The 16,389-nt window shown below is 43.5% G+C and overlaps 1 protein-coding gene across 1 annotated transcript; it reads right to left on the reverse strand.

Annotated features, from left to right (window-relative positions):
* Nucleotides 1–111: 111 nt before the first annotated feature.
* Nucleotides 112–11,779, reverse strand: LOC139649253 (B-cell receptor CD22). Its single transcript, XM_071525610.1, has 14 exons — nt 11,697–11,779; nt 11,385–11,521; nt 10,460–10,582; nt 9,861–10,007; nt 9,139–9,244; nt 8,258–8,349; nt 6,731–6,880; nt 4,569–4,700; nt 3,013–3,094; nt 2,602–2,650; nt 2,117–2,203; nt 1,721–1,854; nt 779–903; nt 112–385 (listed from the first exon to the last, which is right to left on the reverse strand). Exons 1-13 carry the CDS (start codon nt 11,777–11,779, stop codon nt 801–803), a joined length of 1,425 nt encoding a protein of 474 aa, XP_071381711.1. The 3' UTR covers nt 112–385; nt 779–800.
* Nucleotides 11,780–16,389: the final 4,610 nt, after the last annotated feature.

Consider the following 16,389-nt stretch of genomic DNA (forward strand, 5'->3'; position numbering starts at 1 on the left):
TGGCAAAATATACCTAATCAATTGTACTTTAATACTCTGGTTAGGAATGCAAGCAAAATGGCTTAAAATATGAATGTGATTGTAGACTATTTGTAAAGCATTTCTGCTTTACAGTATTAGTCATCATACAGTGGTAGGATGACTGGGAAAAGAGGGAATGACATGCGACACAGATCAGGAGCTGGACTGAAGCAGCAATACCACAAGCTGCCTTCACGGTCTGGTGAGCCACGGAGCTTCCCATATTAACATGTCCAATCTGGTTCATCCAAAGGCATCATCAGAGTTCACAAGGATCAGTTTCCTGGCCCACAATCCTCTCTGGTAGTCGGGCGAATGGGAGCAAGTGATTGGTTCTCTTTAGGAGGGTTGATGTGTTGCTCAGCTAGTGAGAAGAGGGGAACATTTATTAGAATAAAATGACAAAAGAGTAAAGTAGAAATAAAACAGAACACAAATTAATGGTTTAAAACACAGCAGAATAGACTAAGAATATTTTTTACGGTTATTTCATTTACCAATACTGGAAGATCTTAAGTAATAACAAAACAAAAAATTGGCATTGGTGGTTGAGTGTTACTTTGCTTTGGTTCCTCATTCCTCCTCATTCCTTGTGAAAAACTGGGTGATTTTGACACTCATGCATTTCAGAAAATGTTACCATAGTTACCATGGTCTTTTATGCGCGCTAAGATCATGGAACTTATCCCCCCCTTATAATCACAGTCATGAGGTTTTCATATGACAACAATAGTATACTAGTTGCAAAGTGTCCTACCTGAGGGGCGTCCTGCTCTCTCTCAGTGGCGAGGCTGGGCCAGTAAAGTGTAAACAACTTTGGAGGAATCCTTCGGTTCTTTATCGCCACCCAGAGGCAGGTGGGTGACCTGCACCTGGTCCACACTGAACCAACATCAACAACAAACAGCAACAACGTAAATTAATCTGGACTTCTGTGCCTGTGTCTGTATCTGTCTGTGTTTGTATCTGCTCTGTCTCCGTCGCTCTCTGTCTCTCTCTCTCTCTGTCTCTCTCTCTCCGTCTCTCTCTCACACACACAGTTGTGTTAATGCACTCGTAAGAACAGCAGTTTCATTTGCTGCTATAGGTGTTATCATTAAAAAAAAAATCATCCAGATTGCTCCAGAATCATTTTTGGGTAAATGCTGTTTAAGATGAGCAAAAATTGAGACCAGAGATCGATTCCACTCTCAGAAACAGAGAAGAAGAAGGGGCTGGAGGCGTCACTTAGCAGACCGAGAAAAGACTGGAAAGAGACAGAGAAGACTAGGAGAAAAGCCAAGGAGCGGAGAGGACAGAAAGAAGACAGGAGAAGGGAGCGAGAGGAGGAGGGGAGGAGAGGAGAGCAGGGAAGAAACAGACAAAGGGGGGAAGGCGATGACAGGAGGAGAGAAAAGAAGGAGGCGAGAGGGAGGCAAGATGAGTGCGCTGATGTAGATGTTGTCGAAGTTTCTGACATGCGAGACATGAAACAGTACACTGCTGCTGTGGTCAACGGCCATGTAGCTGAGGGAGACAGATGATGAGCGGCAGATGGAGACAGACAGATGTGGAGAGAGAGAGTTGCAGAATAAAATAGAAAGAGAGCAAGACAGACAGAGAAAGAGGGAAATAGATCAAGTATGTAGAGGAAAGAAAGAGGAAATAAATAGAGAGAGCTAGAGAGAGACAGAGGCAGAGAGAGGAGGGTGGAGTCTACCTGGGTATCTTAGAGTAGTGGACAGTGATGTAGTTGGGGGCGGGGCTGCGGCTTTCGGCTTCTGTGATTGGTGGAGCATCCTTCAGAGGAATGATGGCGGGGTGGGAGCTGTCACTCACCTCCTCTGGCTCCTCCTGCACGCACACGCACACACACACACACACACACACACACACACACACACACACACACACACACGCACACACACACAGGCACACACACACACACACACACACACACAAAGGTGCACATCAAAATACAAATTAAGAAAATGAGATTATGCATAATATATGGTATTTTCATAGTAATGTAAGACTAGGGTTAGCATGTAAGTATCTTTAATCATTATTTGTGTGTTAGGTGTGTGTGTGTCTGTGTGTGTACTTTGTTGCGTACTGGTATGTCGGACATCTTGCCCGTTCTCAGTGGCAAGGTCTGCTGGGCTGACTCATAGAACAAGGTGTCAGCTATCAGTGACGGACGCTGGGGTCACAACACACACACACACACACACACACACACACACACACACACACAGTAGGGGAAAGAGTGAAAGTAAGGATTGTTACTGTAATATTCTGTAACAGACAGGACAACGATGGAACATCATGGACGACTACGGAAACTTTCAGGACTTTAATGTGAGATCCTGGCTGATTTAGTGTTAAAAAAAAAGAGTTAAAAATTGGTGTGTTTTTGAATTGTCAGCTATGAGCTACACCAAAAAAGAGAGAGCTGGAGCGACAGAAACAATTAAAAGCATATTAAGAATCAGAAAACAATGATCGCTGTACCTTCTTATATATACCAAAAAAGAGAGAGCTGGAGCGACAGAAACAATTACAGGCATATTAAGAATTAGAAAACAATGATCGCTGTACCTTCTTTACATCTTCTGCTGACTCCATGTCTACTCTGTGCATGTTCTTACTGTGGAGAGACACAGAGGACAATTATTATTCCTGTTACCCAGTGTCGACTGATACCATGAGATGAACGTGAATGAACAAATAAACTGATGGTATTGTACACTACACTGTGCCTCCTATACACATCCACAAAACTATTCAATAAACTGATGCTCAAAAAACAGCTAAAATTAAGACAAAAAGCTCCACCTAGTACTGTATATTCCTTCTGACCTCAGGAACCAAAGCAAGCTGTAAGAATTGGGGCAAAAAGTGCGTCTCACATGGTTTAGTGGCCCATGCCAGCTTTTAAGATGTGTGGGAGGATAAAAGAAACGCATCATACAGTGTGCTGTGTGTCTGTAACAGTGTACTTCCCGTCACCTGATCATGATGGCCACGGTGAGGGTGATGAGCCCAGCAGACACGCCCACCGCCGACGCCAAGGCTATTACCTTCAGACGACCTGCCAATGAGAGACCAGGGTAAAGATTATCATCAGCATGACTGCAAACATGAAGGAGAGAGAAGAGATCATACATGTGGCGACAAGGACAGAGAGAAAAGATGAGACGCCTAAAAAGAAATACAGCGAGTTAGAGAAGTAGACATAAAAATCGAAAAAGGACACAGGAAGGATAGGAATAGAGAAAGTGAAAAGGAGAAGAGGGGAGGAGAGACATAAATAAAGAGAGAGCGAGACAGACACATAGGTCAAAATTAATAGTATCGCAGTCACGAGTCGAGCCGGTTGTGCATCATCTTGCAGATGTCTAGACTTGTTTCCAATTCCGATTTCCAAACCGAACTCCAGTCCTGCAGTTGTCTAGACTTCAGAGTAGTTTTCCACAACACCTCATCACCTCCTCCGCTCCTCTCATAGTGAGAGTGCTTTACATGAGTCACTGTGACTCACAGAAAAACAGTCAAAATTCATGAGACAATATACGAGGACCAGACCGGGTACATGCTGCGATAATGGGAGGGAGGTTTCATCGCTCACTGTGTCAAACACACAGGATCCGATGTGAAATATCTCTTCTGTTACAATCTTAGATGAGCACTTGGGAACCTTGACTCCCTTCACAGCTTTTTGTGTCATTTGTCTAAGATAATGATAAAACTAGATGTAAAAATGGAAAGAGGGCAAGTATATATCACTAAGTATGTCACACTTCTATAAGTGTGACATATATCTATTGCGTCTCACACTGTGACTCGAAAAAAGCAGAAACAGTCATGAAACAATCCACTACTCTAAATGTAGGGTGTCAGGGAACACTTGCAGCCAGCGGAGGTCAACCATTCAAGCAGAAGGCTTCCAGTGTAACTTTAAATGTACCTTAGACACCTTAACAACCTCTAAGATGTCACTTTTTTTCTTAAAGGTTGCTCTGCTGTTCTACAATACAGCTTCTGACGGAGAGCCTCTCCAGCCTGCTTGCTAGAGGCTATAAATAAAGTTATAATCCACAACATTTTCATAATAAATGTCCATTTTGCTACTCTCCACTGCTGATTGGTATAACACAATAGTGATTCAACATATACCCAGTTCATGAAAGCTTTTACATTTTCTGTTCAAACACCTGGTGTTGTGTAGCTCTTTCCCAGGAAAAACTCTCTGCTGTTCAGGAAGTGATGCGTTTTACATTTGCGGCAGCAACAGCAATTTGTTTGAAATAAAAATAAGAACTCACTAGTTAACCAATGCAGTGGTAGCCACCATCGCTGAACAAGCAAAGAAAAGAGCGCCACCTACAGAAAGTCAAACTTCCAAGGAAAATCCAAGGAAAAACGTCACAGTAGTGGACACACTGTTTGATTGACAGGTGATCTCTGGGAAGCGTAGTGCAGAAACACAACAGCAATGAGCGCTTTGCAACAAAGACCAGCAGTTAAGGAAACAGATAAGGAAATGGCCGTCCTTCCCCCTGTACCTCTGACTCGTACAGTGAGGACGGGAGAGCTGTGGGCTCCGATTCGATTCCTGGCTTCACAGTAGTACTGACCACTCTCTCCAGGACCAACCTCTGAGAAGGTGTAGATAGGACCAGACCTGGTGCCCCACACTGGAGCAAAGAGGGGAGAATAAACACATTCAGACACACAGACAGACAGACATACAGACAGACAGACAGACAGACAGGTCAATCATGAAGTTGGGTATTTTGTAATAGATAGATATAGTCTTTATTGTCCCGCAGGAAATATGTTTTCCCAGCCAGTACATGCACAGAAACATAGATAACCACATCATATAGATATACATAGAGATACATAAACACATACCATTCATCTGTATCCCAGCACATCTTCATATATCACATTCACAGATAAGTCTGTCATAGCACTGCCTTGTAGCACTGCCTCGTAGCACCTATGTCCTGTTGGACCAGAACTTAGCTTTACAGCACTTACTCTCGTTGTTCTCTCCTAACTAGAACCTTGCTTGTGTTGTATGAAAATCTCATGTGTAAGTCGCTTTGGATAAAAGCGTCTGCCAAATGTGAAATTGTAATTGTAATTGTACAAGGTCAGCGAGGCAGTTTGTTCAGTATAGCTATGGCGGAAGGGACAAAACTTCTGCCAAAGCGCACTCTTCTCCATTTCAGAGTCCTGCATCGACGGCCTGACGGCAGTAGTGTGAAATATGGATTGAGGGGGTGATCGGTGTCATTCACTACTGTGAGTGCAAGGCGTGTGATGGCTCTGTCATTCATGTCTGAGAGATTGGGTGTAGGGGAGTGGATGATTTTGGAGGCAACATGTGTGATCCTGGTAAGTTTTTGTTGGAGATGGTCAGCATGGTGTAGAAACAGGGGGAACAGTACAGCAGGATGGGTTGGATTATGCTTTTGTAAAGTAACAACAGGAGGTGGGGGGCAACAGAAAGTGCTCTGAGCTTGCGGATGACGTGGAGTCTCTGCTGGGATCGTTTATGGATATCAGTGATGTGTTGATCAAAGCTGAGTTTATTGTCTAAAGTGAGTCCAAGATATTTGAAGTTGTTGACCTGTTCTACTGTCTTGCCGTGGATGGAGATGGGGTTCAGTCCAGTGAGGAGTGTGTTTGGTGTGTTAATGACCAGTTCTTTTGTCTTTTCCACGTTCAGTTGGAGGTAGTTGTCCATGCGCCATTGTGTGAAATGAGAAATGGAGTGTTGATAGGCTGTGATGGAGTTATTGTCATTAAGTAGTCCCAGTATGGCAGTGTCATCAGAAGAGTATTTGTAGTAAGTGGTGATGGGTGAAGGGCTGATGCAGTCGTTTGTGTAAAGAGTGTAGAGAAAGGGGCTGAGATCTCTATATTTCCTTGTGGGAATGTCCACATACTGGTGGAAAGAGGACAGAACACCATCAAGTCTGCAGTTGTTGAAATCACCCACAATGAACACCGGGGCTTCAGGATATTTAGCCAGCATGGAGCTAGCGCTCTCGGCTACTAGCTCCGCTGCCATTCTGGTGTTAGCGCTGGGTGGGATGTAAACACAGCCGATGACTACTGTGGGGAATTCCCTCGGGAGATAGAAGGGGCGTAATGACAGGGTCAGCATCTCCACGTTGGGTGTACAGACTATGCTGTGGGTTTTGATGTTATTACACTACCTCTTGTTGATAAAGATGCAGACCCCACTGCCTCTCTCCTTGCCCGACTGACTAGTCCTGTCAGCCCTTACTGTGGAAAAGTGATGGAGACTGACCTCGGTGTCTGGGACGGTCTCGTCGAGCCAGGTTTCAGTCAGGGCGATGATACAGGTGTCTCTGAAGGCCCTCTCCACCTGGCACTTGACGTGTAGTAAATCCATTTTATTCCGAAGGGAACGTACAGGTGAATGTATAGGTGAGTGGACTGTAGGCGCTAACCTCTGGTTGTAGCGCTGAGCTGTTATCAATAATCCATAGGGTTATGAATACGATCCAGAACACCTTGTATAGATCCAGCATCTTAGATGTTTGGCTAGATAATACAGACTAAGATGATCAAGACTTTCAACTACAAAGAGAAAAAAAAATACCTAATGTGGTTCCACTAATCCCTAGTGGAACCACATTAGACCAATAAATATAAAGATACACATGGAGTATCATGTGATGCTGACCTCGTGCGGAGCCCCCATCCAGGGCGAGGCGGTGCCATGTGAAGTTGTCTACTGCTGGGTTGGCCTGACTGCTACAGGTCAAGGTCAAAGGTCGACCAGCATCCACGACACTGGAGGGACGAGCCAGAACTGAGGTGTTCTTAGGAGGGTCTGCAGAGAGAAAGAGAGAGAGAGAGAGAGAGAGAGAGAGAGAGAGAGAGAGAGAGAGAGAGAGAGAGAGAGAGAGAATGTAAATTATGTTACCACAAATTCACTTTTGGTGCCCCAAAGTTTTTCAAAATATGTGTCAAATTTTATGATGATTGGACAAATGGTTGTAGAGTTATGAAAGTTTTTGTACTTAGCCATGCACTTTGTTAGGTTAATTGGTTAATTGTGGTCATGTTGTTTATCTGACTGGGTGTGTTTTTAGAGCATTTTTTGTATTAGGTGTGTTTGAGCTATAAAACAATGTTGGGGTTGATAAATCATAAAGTGGCAAATCCAAAAAAAAAAAAAAAAAAACTTCAAAAAATTCAAAATGGTGGACAATCCAATATGGCAAACATGGGTGGTCCCAATGGCAAAGGCTGCATATGTATACTGAGTTATGACCTTTTAAAGCTGAACATTTTTGACATTTTATTATAGCACCAACATCTGGCCAACTTGGGTGGCTGGCCTTGCCTGACTATGGGTCAACATAGGAACCATAGCTAGCCAAAGAGAGGAGAAAAGTATAGGAAGAGAGAGAGAGAGAGAGAGTGAAAAGAATATAGATAGGAAGACAGAGGGAGAGTTTGAGATACTGATATCATCTGTGAGAGAATAATCTCTCCAGGACAGAGATGGGACAAAGACGAGAGAAAGTAAACAAAGGCACCGAAAGAGAAGAGGTAGCTGGAAAGACAGATGGGGAAAGAAGGAGAGAGGAGAGGAGAGGAGAGGGTTTTGGTAAGTACACAGACAGAGACAGAGGGGGATGGTACTGGACTGGAGGTATTGTTTAGCAGACAAAGGTGAGACTGCACACTGTGACACAGTCATACAGCCTGAGCTAAGCGTCAATATTGATAACAAACACTGATGTCAAATGTTTTGGTCAACCCTAAACTGGAAAATAATTAAGACATTGCTTGGAGATTGGTCCCCATATAGTACGTATACATTTTGTTGGTTCCCTGTTCTTGTGACAATGAATCACAATTCACACTAGACAATGATTTAGTTAAGTCTACCAACTGTCCTCAACACCAGTGTTGGGGTTAATTCATTTTCATTTCACTCAGATCAAATGTAAATCACAACTGCAATTTACATCATAATGGTAGCTTTCATTTTGATAATATTACCAGCTTTTGAGGAAAATTCACTTGTTTATTTGACTGAAATTGCAACCCTTGGAACTCCAAACCATGTCACACACACACACACACACACACACACACACACACACACACAGCATCCTCTACTTACACAGTACGGTGAGTGTAGCAGAAGGGGAGGTTTGGTATCCTAGTCGGTTCCATGTAGTACAGTAGTACTGACCAGCATGGTGAGCGCGCACTGATGGGAACGACAGGTTCTGGAAGGTTCCTTTGGCCCAAACCTGGTCACCTAGGATACGATACCACGCATACCTGGAGGAAGATGGATGGTGATGATGATTATGATGAAGATGAAAATGACTCACAATAGGACTGGGCAATAACTCAATATTATCATTTATTGTCTTTCAATAGAATCGTATTGTGAAAAAAATAATAGAGTTATCATGATACACAATTCTGTTGTCTAAATGAATGATAAAAAGCAAATATTAATTAAAATATGAGATCTGACACAAATTAGGGAATATTCTTTAAAATATTCTGCCACCAGTAGTAGCAGAATGAACATCAATTTGATTATTCAACATGTGATTTTGCATACAATAATTTCTTAAGATTATTATGATTATGGTATGAATTATGATTATTAGTTGACATTAATTAATTAATTGACTGACATATCACCCAGTCCTACTTCATTATACATAAGATGATAGTGAAGAATAGATTCATGTCAATGTCAAGGTACCTGCATCCCTCACATCCAGGAAAATAAAAAAAAAAACTTGGTCACAAAAAAAAAAGAATAGAAAGAAAGGAAGAAATTAAGATTGTTCAAAAGATAGATAGATAGATAGATAGATAGATGATAGATAGATAGATAGATAGATAATTTCAAGATTATGACAATGACAAATAAGATAATCATGATAATGATGACAATAACAGCAATTACACTGATAAGGATCATGATGAACAAAAAGCAATGTTAATTAAGGCAATGTTAAAAACTCCATCCAACCCCAGCATCACTTGTTTGATTGATTAACTGGAAGAAAACGTTGCCTCTTAAAGCTAACAGGCACAAAGTCTTCATACCTGTTGACAGGCGGGTGGGCGAGGCTGACACAGCTGAGGTTGACATGTGAGCCTTCTTTGATGTCACCTGGAGGACTGACCAGCACCCGAGTGTTCTTAGGGGAGTCTGGACAAGCAGGCGGACAGAGAAAAAGACAGGAGTATCATAAATTACAAGGTACCCAAGTTCCCTAATGGCATATGCCTAATACAGTTAACATTGTTTGCATTGTTTGCATGTGTCAATATGCCAACAAAACATTGACATCACTTGGGGAAAGCAATTTATTGCTTTAAAAATAATCAAGAAAGTTTTAAAACTTGTAAAATTGTAAAAACAACTGGAAGCCAATGTTTCAGCCCAGGACTTAAAATGAACAGTCTTGCAATGGATCCCACACCCATTAAACCATCCTTGCACTTTCTTCTGACTCATAGTTTTAGAAACAGCAAAGTATCAGTAGGAAAACTGTGGTGGTCAGCAAACAGGAAGTCAGTAGTCTAAATGGAATTAGTATCACTTCCTGCTCAGACCATATGACAAATCTGACAAAACTAGAGTTTCAAACAGAGCTGTTGGCCAATCAATATAACCCAGACGAACCTCTAACAGACTTACACAACACAAGTAGGCCCATGATGGGTCCATTTTGGGTTCCCAACCCATAGTTTAAAAAACCTGACCCCGACCCTGGTTTGAACACTTTGCATGTGATACTACAGAAAAAGCATGACAACCTTACATGTTACATTGAGTAGAAGTGGTTTGGAGCGGTCCGTCCCCAGGGAGTTTCGCGCTACACAGAAGTACTCGCCTCTGTCTGTGTGTTTGAGATGGGACAGGAGGAGCTGAGGCCTAAAACTGTCTGGGATACTGCCACTCTCCATGTCTGGAACACGCACACACACACACTCACACACATTACCAGAATGAATAATCCATTTAAGTCTGTGTGAGGACTGCCAACTGTGTAAGAAAAGATCTATATACTGGACACCAAAACATTTCTTTCTTCTCACAAAGGGCCTTTAATTCTATAAGAATCTACCAAAACTCAGTAAAGTTTATAAACTGTTGATGAGTCTCTACTGTATTAGCAAACTCTAGGAAGTCAGTATCCTAATCTGATTCAATAATTCATCAATAGACCTTCAGGTGCCCAATCTTACTATACTGTATAGGACACATGATGATCCCTGTGCCAATGCACCACTGCAATTAATGTTCTCCATCCAATCCTTTAAAGCACACATTCATCACAAAGATGGTCAATGTACACATTGATCGGTCAATATACGGTCAGCATATATATTGATACACAGAAAACATGGAGTCCTGTACCTTTGAACCAAGCAAAGCTCTCTACAGGCGGAGCTGCATCACTACTGCAGGTCAGAGTGACCGACCCCCCCTCTGTCACCTCTCCTACTGGGGAAACCGCTATGGAGGTGGAACGAGGACCATCTGGAGGGGGGGAGAGAGAGGGAAAAAGAGAGAGAAGGAAAGAGAGAGAGAGGGAGAAGAGAGAGAGGGGAGAGAGAGGGGGAAGAGAGAGGGAAGAGAGAGGGGGGAGAGAGAGAAGGGGGGAGAGAGGGGGAGGAGATGCTTCAATGGTTGGATGTAGAAATTGTGCAAATAAAATTGTAACTACAGTATACACTGTACACACACAACTCTATATGAAAAACACTTCATATTGATCAGAGCCATTAGCAGGCTTATACAGTCTCTGATCCATTTTGCTGAGACACTGCAAAGGATCAGACCCTGCATTCACATGCTTTTGAATACATCAGAAAAAAATAATTTCCTACTTGGAAAAACAACATTCAAGTCTGATGATGAAGTTGGAAAGTCAGGGAAAATTTTGCTACCCAAGTTTCCAACTTATGACTCAACGATAACCTTTAACCTTCTCATGGCGGAAAAATCAGAATAATGCACTCATGCATTTAAAATCTACTTTGTCACACACCTGATATGCTTTCTCTCTAGCTCAATCCCTGGTGAAGAAACTGGTAGCAAGTGCTTTTAAAAAGCAAGAGCCAGCCAAATCCACATTGTTTGTTCATCGTTTGTCTTCTGGGTTTTATTTTCCAACAAAAAACATGAATGCAATGTTGTTTTGCAGCCCACTTGGAAGTCCCAGATGTTGGACCTTCCCACCAGCATGTGAATGCACCAGGATATAAGTATATATCGCGAAAATGTTGTGTTTTGTTTGGCTTAATTGGATGATTGCTTGGTTGATTGATTGATTACTCACGTCCCAGAGCCAGGGATAGGGGTGGGGACTGTACATTCTGTGGTGGGATTGGTCGACAGGCGTAGGCTCCGGCATGCTGTTGGTCGAAGCGGGTGACAATCATCCATTTCTCATAGGAGCCGAGGTTCAGCCCGTTCCTGCGTGCACAACATAACATATGATATCTAGAACACACAGAGTTACATTTTAATTCTCATAACAGCGCCCAGTACAGACACTGGGGGAGCCCACAATACATACTCACATATTGTAGTTTAAGCTGTACACACATAATATACATGCATGCATACAAACACACATACACACACGCACCTGTACAATGCAAGGCTCCTTCCTGGAGCAGCACATCCGCTGGCCTGGCAGCCTAGAAACACAGTCTCTCCAAAGGCAAACATGTTGGCTGGCCTGGCTGGATGCACTTGGACCTTGAGGTCTGAACACACACACACACACACACACACACACACACACACACACACACACACACACACACACACACACACACACACACACACACACACACACACGCACACACACACACACACACATGCACACACGCACACACACACACACAACTTAACCATTAGCCTTGACTAATGGAGTGATTAACTATTAATATCATAATTAGGCTGGACACACCTTTGCCTGTTACCTGGAATCATTTTTTTCCTCATTAATTTTTATTATCAAGTACAAGTTCTGTCATTATTGAAAGACTGGATAATGTACTTCAGTTTGATATCACATTCTCCTGTGTAAAGAAGTGAAATAGGACCTAGCCTCTGTTTGAACTATATAGGCAGACTTACAGTAAGCTGAATTTAGTAAACTCTGTTTTAAAAAACAACAGAAATCAACTTACTAAGTGTTTATTATATTACAGACATGTTATTTTCTTTCCCCGTGGCTCCTGTTCTCACTATGACATCACATTGCAAATGGAACATGGATGATATCGTTCTGGAAGCAATGGGCATAATTTGACCACTACTACTCAGACACACACTGTGATCTGTTCTCTTGGAGTTATTACTTATTACTCAGTTACTTAGTTATTACTAGTTTTCCCAAGCGTTACCATGGCTGATCGAGAGCCAAAGAACAACTTTTTTCAGTTCCGGAAGGGGGACAAGAAATGGCACCACAGTCTGCACGGCTCTGATAATGATGCTGATGTAAGTTTGACCTGCTCTTACTAACGTTATGCTCTGACCGTCCTGCTGTTCACATCTCAAAGTCTGCTTTCATAGAAATTTTCCTAGAAAAATATTCTCATCTTTTTAGTTTTTGAAATAAACTTGCTCAACTCTGTAATTATGCCATATTATTATGTTTTTTATATTGACATTGTAAGTTATTTCAATAATTGGAATTGGTTTATAACAACTGTAATCAGTCAACACTGTCAGCTGAGTCTTAACTGTTTAAACTGAAAAACTACACGTTGCATTACAGTGTTACATGCAGAGCCACTCAGGACAGGTGGAGTCACCTGACCTCAGTGAGCAGGAGGCTCTGGCTGCCAGAGCAGACAGGATGTGTGCCCGGCAGGAGGCGCGAACCAAGGCTGTTCTGGAGAGGGTGGGACGCTCCTTCCAGCCTGAGCGGCCCCCTTCACCTCGACCCTCAGTCCTCACGAGGATGCAGAACGCTGTTCTGGCCCCCATGAGGAACCTGGTCCAGAACAAGTGGTTTCACCCCACTGAGCCCATCCAGACAAGGACCAGCAACGGTGAAGCCAACATCCCTGCTCCTCCTCCCACTGGCTCCGTGAAGGACAACCAGAGGAAGAGGAGCGTCAGGATGTCGGCGGGACGAAGGACGTCCAAGACCCAGAATGTCCACAGAGGTCCCGAAAGGGGCGATGAGGATGAATTCTGGTCCATGATGGAAGACGAGGCCACTCGCACTCATCTGAGGCAGGAGGCCTGGAAGGTGGCTGAGCTGATAGCCAGAGACGGGAGGCCCAGCACCGCCAGGTCCACCGGCTCTCTGCACAGTTTGGACCGTGTGGACACAGAGACTCCCGCTGAGCTGCGGGGCTATCTGCAGGTCAGGAGCCCTGCTGAGGTGTCCCGCTCTCAGCCGGCTCACACTCCCACTCCTCCTCCTGCTGCTCCCACAGCCAGGAGGAAACTGTCCCGTCCCGGGAGGTTCCTGAAGCTGCCAAAGGCTGCCAGTGGAGCAGGTGAGTCTCTCTATGCACATACTGTTGCTGTGAACTTCTACTGAAGTGAATTCCCACCCTTCCTCTATTATAAATGATTGTTTGACTTGCTGTAATCCATACATTTCTCCTACTTTTGATTCATACATTCTCCTTAACATGTCTTAGTGTTGGAGTTGTCAGCTTGCTGTGTTTACATAACCTCATTAGCTATATTCATATTTATATTCTATGTTCTTTTCTGTATCCCATTACCATTTGCTGCTACAGCAAACCAATTTCCTCAAACAGTTTATTAAAGTTTCATCTTGTCTTGAAGTCACATGATGTTATTGCACAGAATCACTGATTTTGTCAGCACAATTCCTCAGGTGGAGAGAAAGAACTAGGTGAAGATAGATGAATGTGATGAATGGGTAGAAAGGTGAGTGATGAGCGTCTTGCTCCTAATCTGAACAGATAAGCAGGCAGCCACCGAGCCAAGGGTCCAGGTACAAGATCAGGATCAGGATCAGGATCAGGATCAGGATCAGGATCAGGATCAGGATCAGGTCCAGCAGGTCCAGGTCAATTTGCAGCCCCTGGCCAACCCTGAACAAAGCCTTGAGTTGAGCTTCAAACTGCTCAGCTCAGACGACTGGTGAGGATTTTACTGTAGAGAGTTAGAGAAAGATTCATGTTTTGATCAAGATACTGCCAGGGGCCAGCAGCCTGTTGCACCAGCTGAACCTCCAGTACACTCAATCTTCAGTTAGGGTGTAAAGTCTACACTAAATGTTCGGTTGAAACCAGTTTGACACTAAAGCTGTGTCTTTGTTTCATTGCACCATGTAAGGTACATCTTCTAGCAGAGCATTAAGAGACCACTAACCAAATCATTGTCATAGACCGTGATGTTTTCACCTTCTGTGTTCGAGCCAAAATCAGTTTCTCCTGTCCAAATGAACAGCAGTCTAGTTAATGTCAGCTAACTTACAGGGTAGTGAGAGAAAAAGAGGAAATGAACATCACCAAACGTCAGCAAATAGGTACCTTTTCTAGTACAAAGTATTAGGATTCATTTTACAGAAGACTATTTCAGTTGTTGCAACTGTTAAATGTTTAATAATGTGTGAACTCAGACTTAGACTAAGACTCAGCATTTACGTTCAAACAAGCCCACATTTGAACTTGAGTTTAACTGCCAGGTTTGCAAGGAACATTTGTGTTGTACTTGAAGTCATGTAAAGTACAATTCAATAATTCTTGTCACTGAAACACAGGGAGAAGAAAATTGATGGCTTGACATCTGTTCGAGCGTTGGCACAGCACCACTCAGCAACACTGGAGGCCAAACTTCATGAAGTGTGTCGGGCCGTCGTTGAGGAGGTATTGTTGCCGTTTGCCTCTTTGGCTCTTTCTTTGCCTCTTTGTCTTTGTGGTTCATTTATTTTTCATTTGCGTGTGTGTTAGAAGTCTAGCCATCACTTGTGATCTTCATTGTCGCTCTCCAGGTGAAAAACCTGCGCTCTACAGTGTCCCGTGTTGCCATGGCGACCCTCGGGGACCTGTTCGTTCACCTCCAGAGGGCCATGGACTGTGAGGCAGAGGAGACGGCCCGCATTCTGCTGCTCAAAGTGGGCCAGTCCAACGCCTTCATCCAGCAGCAGGCCAACCTCGCCCTGGATGCCTTGGTGCACAACTGCTGCCCCGGCAGAGTCATGATCGCTCTGCTGAATGGAGGGCTGAGGTAGAGAGTAGAGAACGGCTGCATTCACTTTATCACAATTTATTAAATGAAATGAAACAACATGAGCTTAGTCACCAGCTTCTGTAAATCTCACATCCCCATGTCTTTGTCCCTCCTCAGCCACCGTAGTGCTGCAGTGAGGGGGAGTGCAGCTCAACACCTCCACCAGCTGGCTGACGTCCTCGGAGCCACTCGACTCCTAACAGGCAGGAAGAACTTCACCGAGCGCTTCCTGGTTGCTGTCAGCAAAATGTCTGAGGTGGGATGACTGAACTGTAAAGTTATGCATTTAGGTCACGAGGTTCAGAAATGCATTTTCTTATGATTTGTGGTTTGGGACTCCACCATGAAATCATGTTTGTTTGTTTAACCTTTTAGGAATCTCAGTTCCACTTATCTGTGCATTGTGCTTACACTCTAAAGACAAACGGTAAATGAGAAGTCAATTTCTCCACAGGCACCACGGACGAAACATCCTCCAGAAACTTGCCCTCCATGGCAGCTTCCCAAAATTGTGGGCGAAGACGGTCCCTCAAAAAGACAGAGCTTTCCTGGACACAGTCATCAGGAAGCTGACTGTGAAGTAGAGTGGACTTTCCCTCTGGGTTGATGAGAGGAGCAAAGACATGTGTTAAGCGAACCAACATTTGTAAACAAATGACACGCGGTCCTACGCAGTTCATCTATTGAGAACATTTCCGAGAGAAAATTACTTCCTGTCAATCACATTGTCACGGACAACAATGGAGTAACAGCAGCGTATTGCGATTGCGATAGTAGCTTTGATTATTATGATTTGGTGCTGCAACCAAATAAGAACAGTGGAGTACAAGCACATCTCGAGACGTGTGAACAATGTAGGATTGCTTCACACAATTCAGAGGAGACGTACAAGAGGGTACCAAAGGAGAAGGCGGGCCCTAATGGATGCCTACAATATGTTCTCCGTGTACTTATTACACAGAAGACGAGTGAGGTATTTATTTAACGTTACATGAATTAGGGGCTGTTCACACCTAACGTGTGAACATAACGTCACCTGACGTTAGCTGAGCAGCTGCTAGCGCAGTAATCAGCTGGTTAGCACTTCTAGCAGACAATGTTGTGGA

Source organism: Centroberyx affinis, unplaced genomic scaffold, assembly GCF_046629955.1.
Source record: "Centroberyx affinis isolate AG114_WGS23_722 - 3 ecotype Tasmania unplaced genomic scaffold, CSIRO-AGI_Caff_v1 ptg001306l_1, whole genome shotgun sequence".
Lineage (NCBI taxonomy): Eukaryota > Metazoa > Chordata > Actinopteri > Beryciformes > Berycidae > Centroberyx > Centroberyx affinis.

What these genes read in the sequence shown, in the direction of transcription:
- LOC139649253 (XM_071525610.1), bottom strand. Translation starts at nt 11,779, where the DNA reads ATGTTTGCCTTTGGAGAGACTGTGTTTCTAGGCTGCCAGGCCAGCGGA. An exon ending in AGGAGCCTTGCATTGTACAG is followed by an intron (nt 11,522 to 11,696) that starts GTGCGTGTGTGT and finishes TTGTGCACGCAG; the next exon opens with GAACGGGCTGAACCTCGGCT. An exon ending in ACTTCTACTCAATGTAACAT is followed by an intron (nt 9,245 to 9,860) that starts GTAAGGTTGTCA and finishes CTGCTTGTCCAG; the next exon opens with ACTCCCCTAAGAACACTCGG.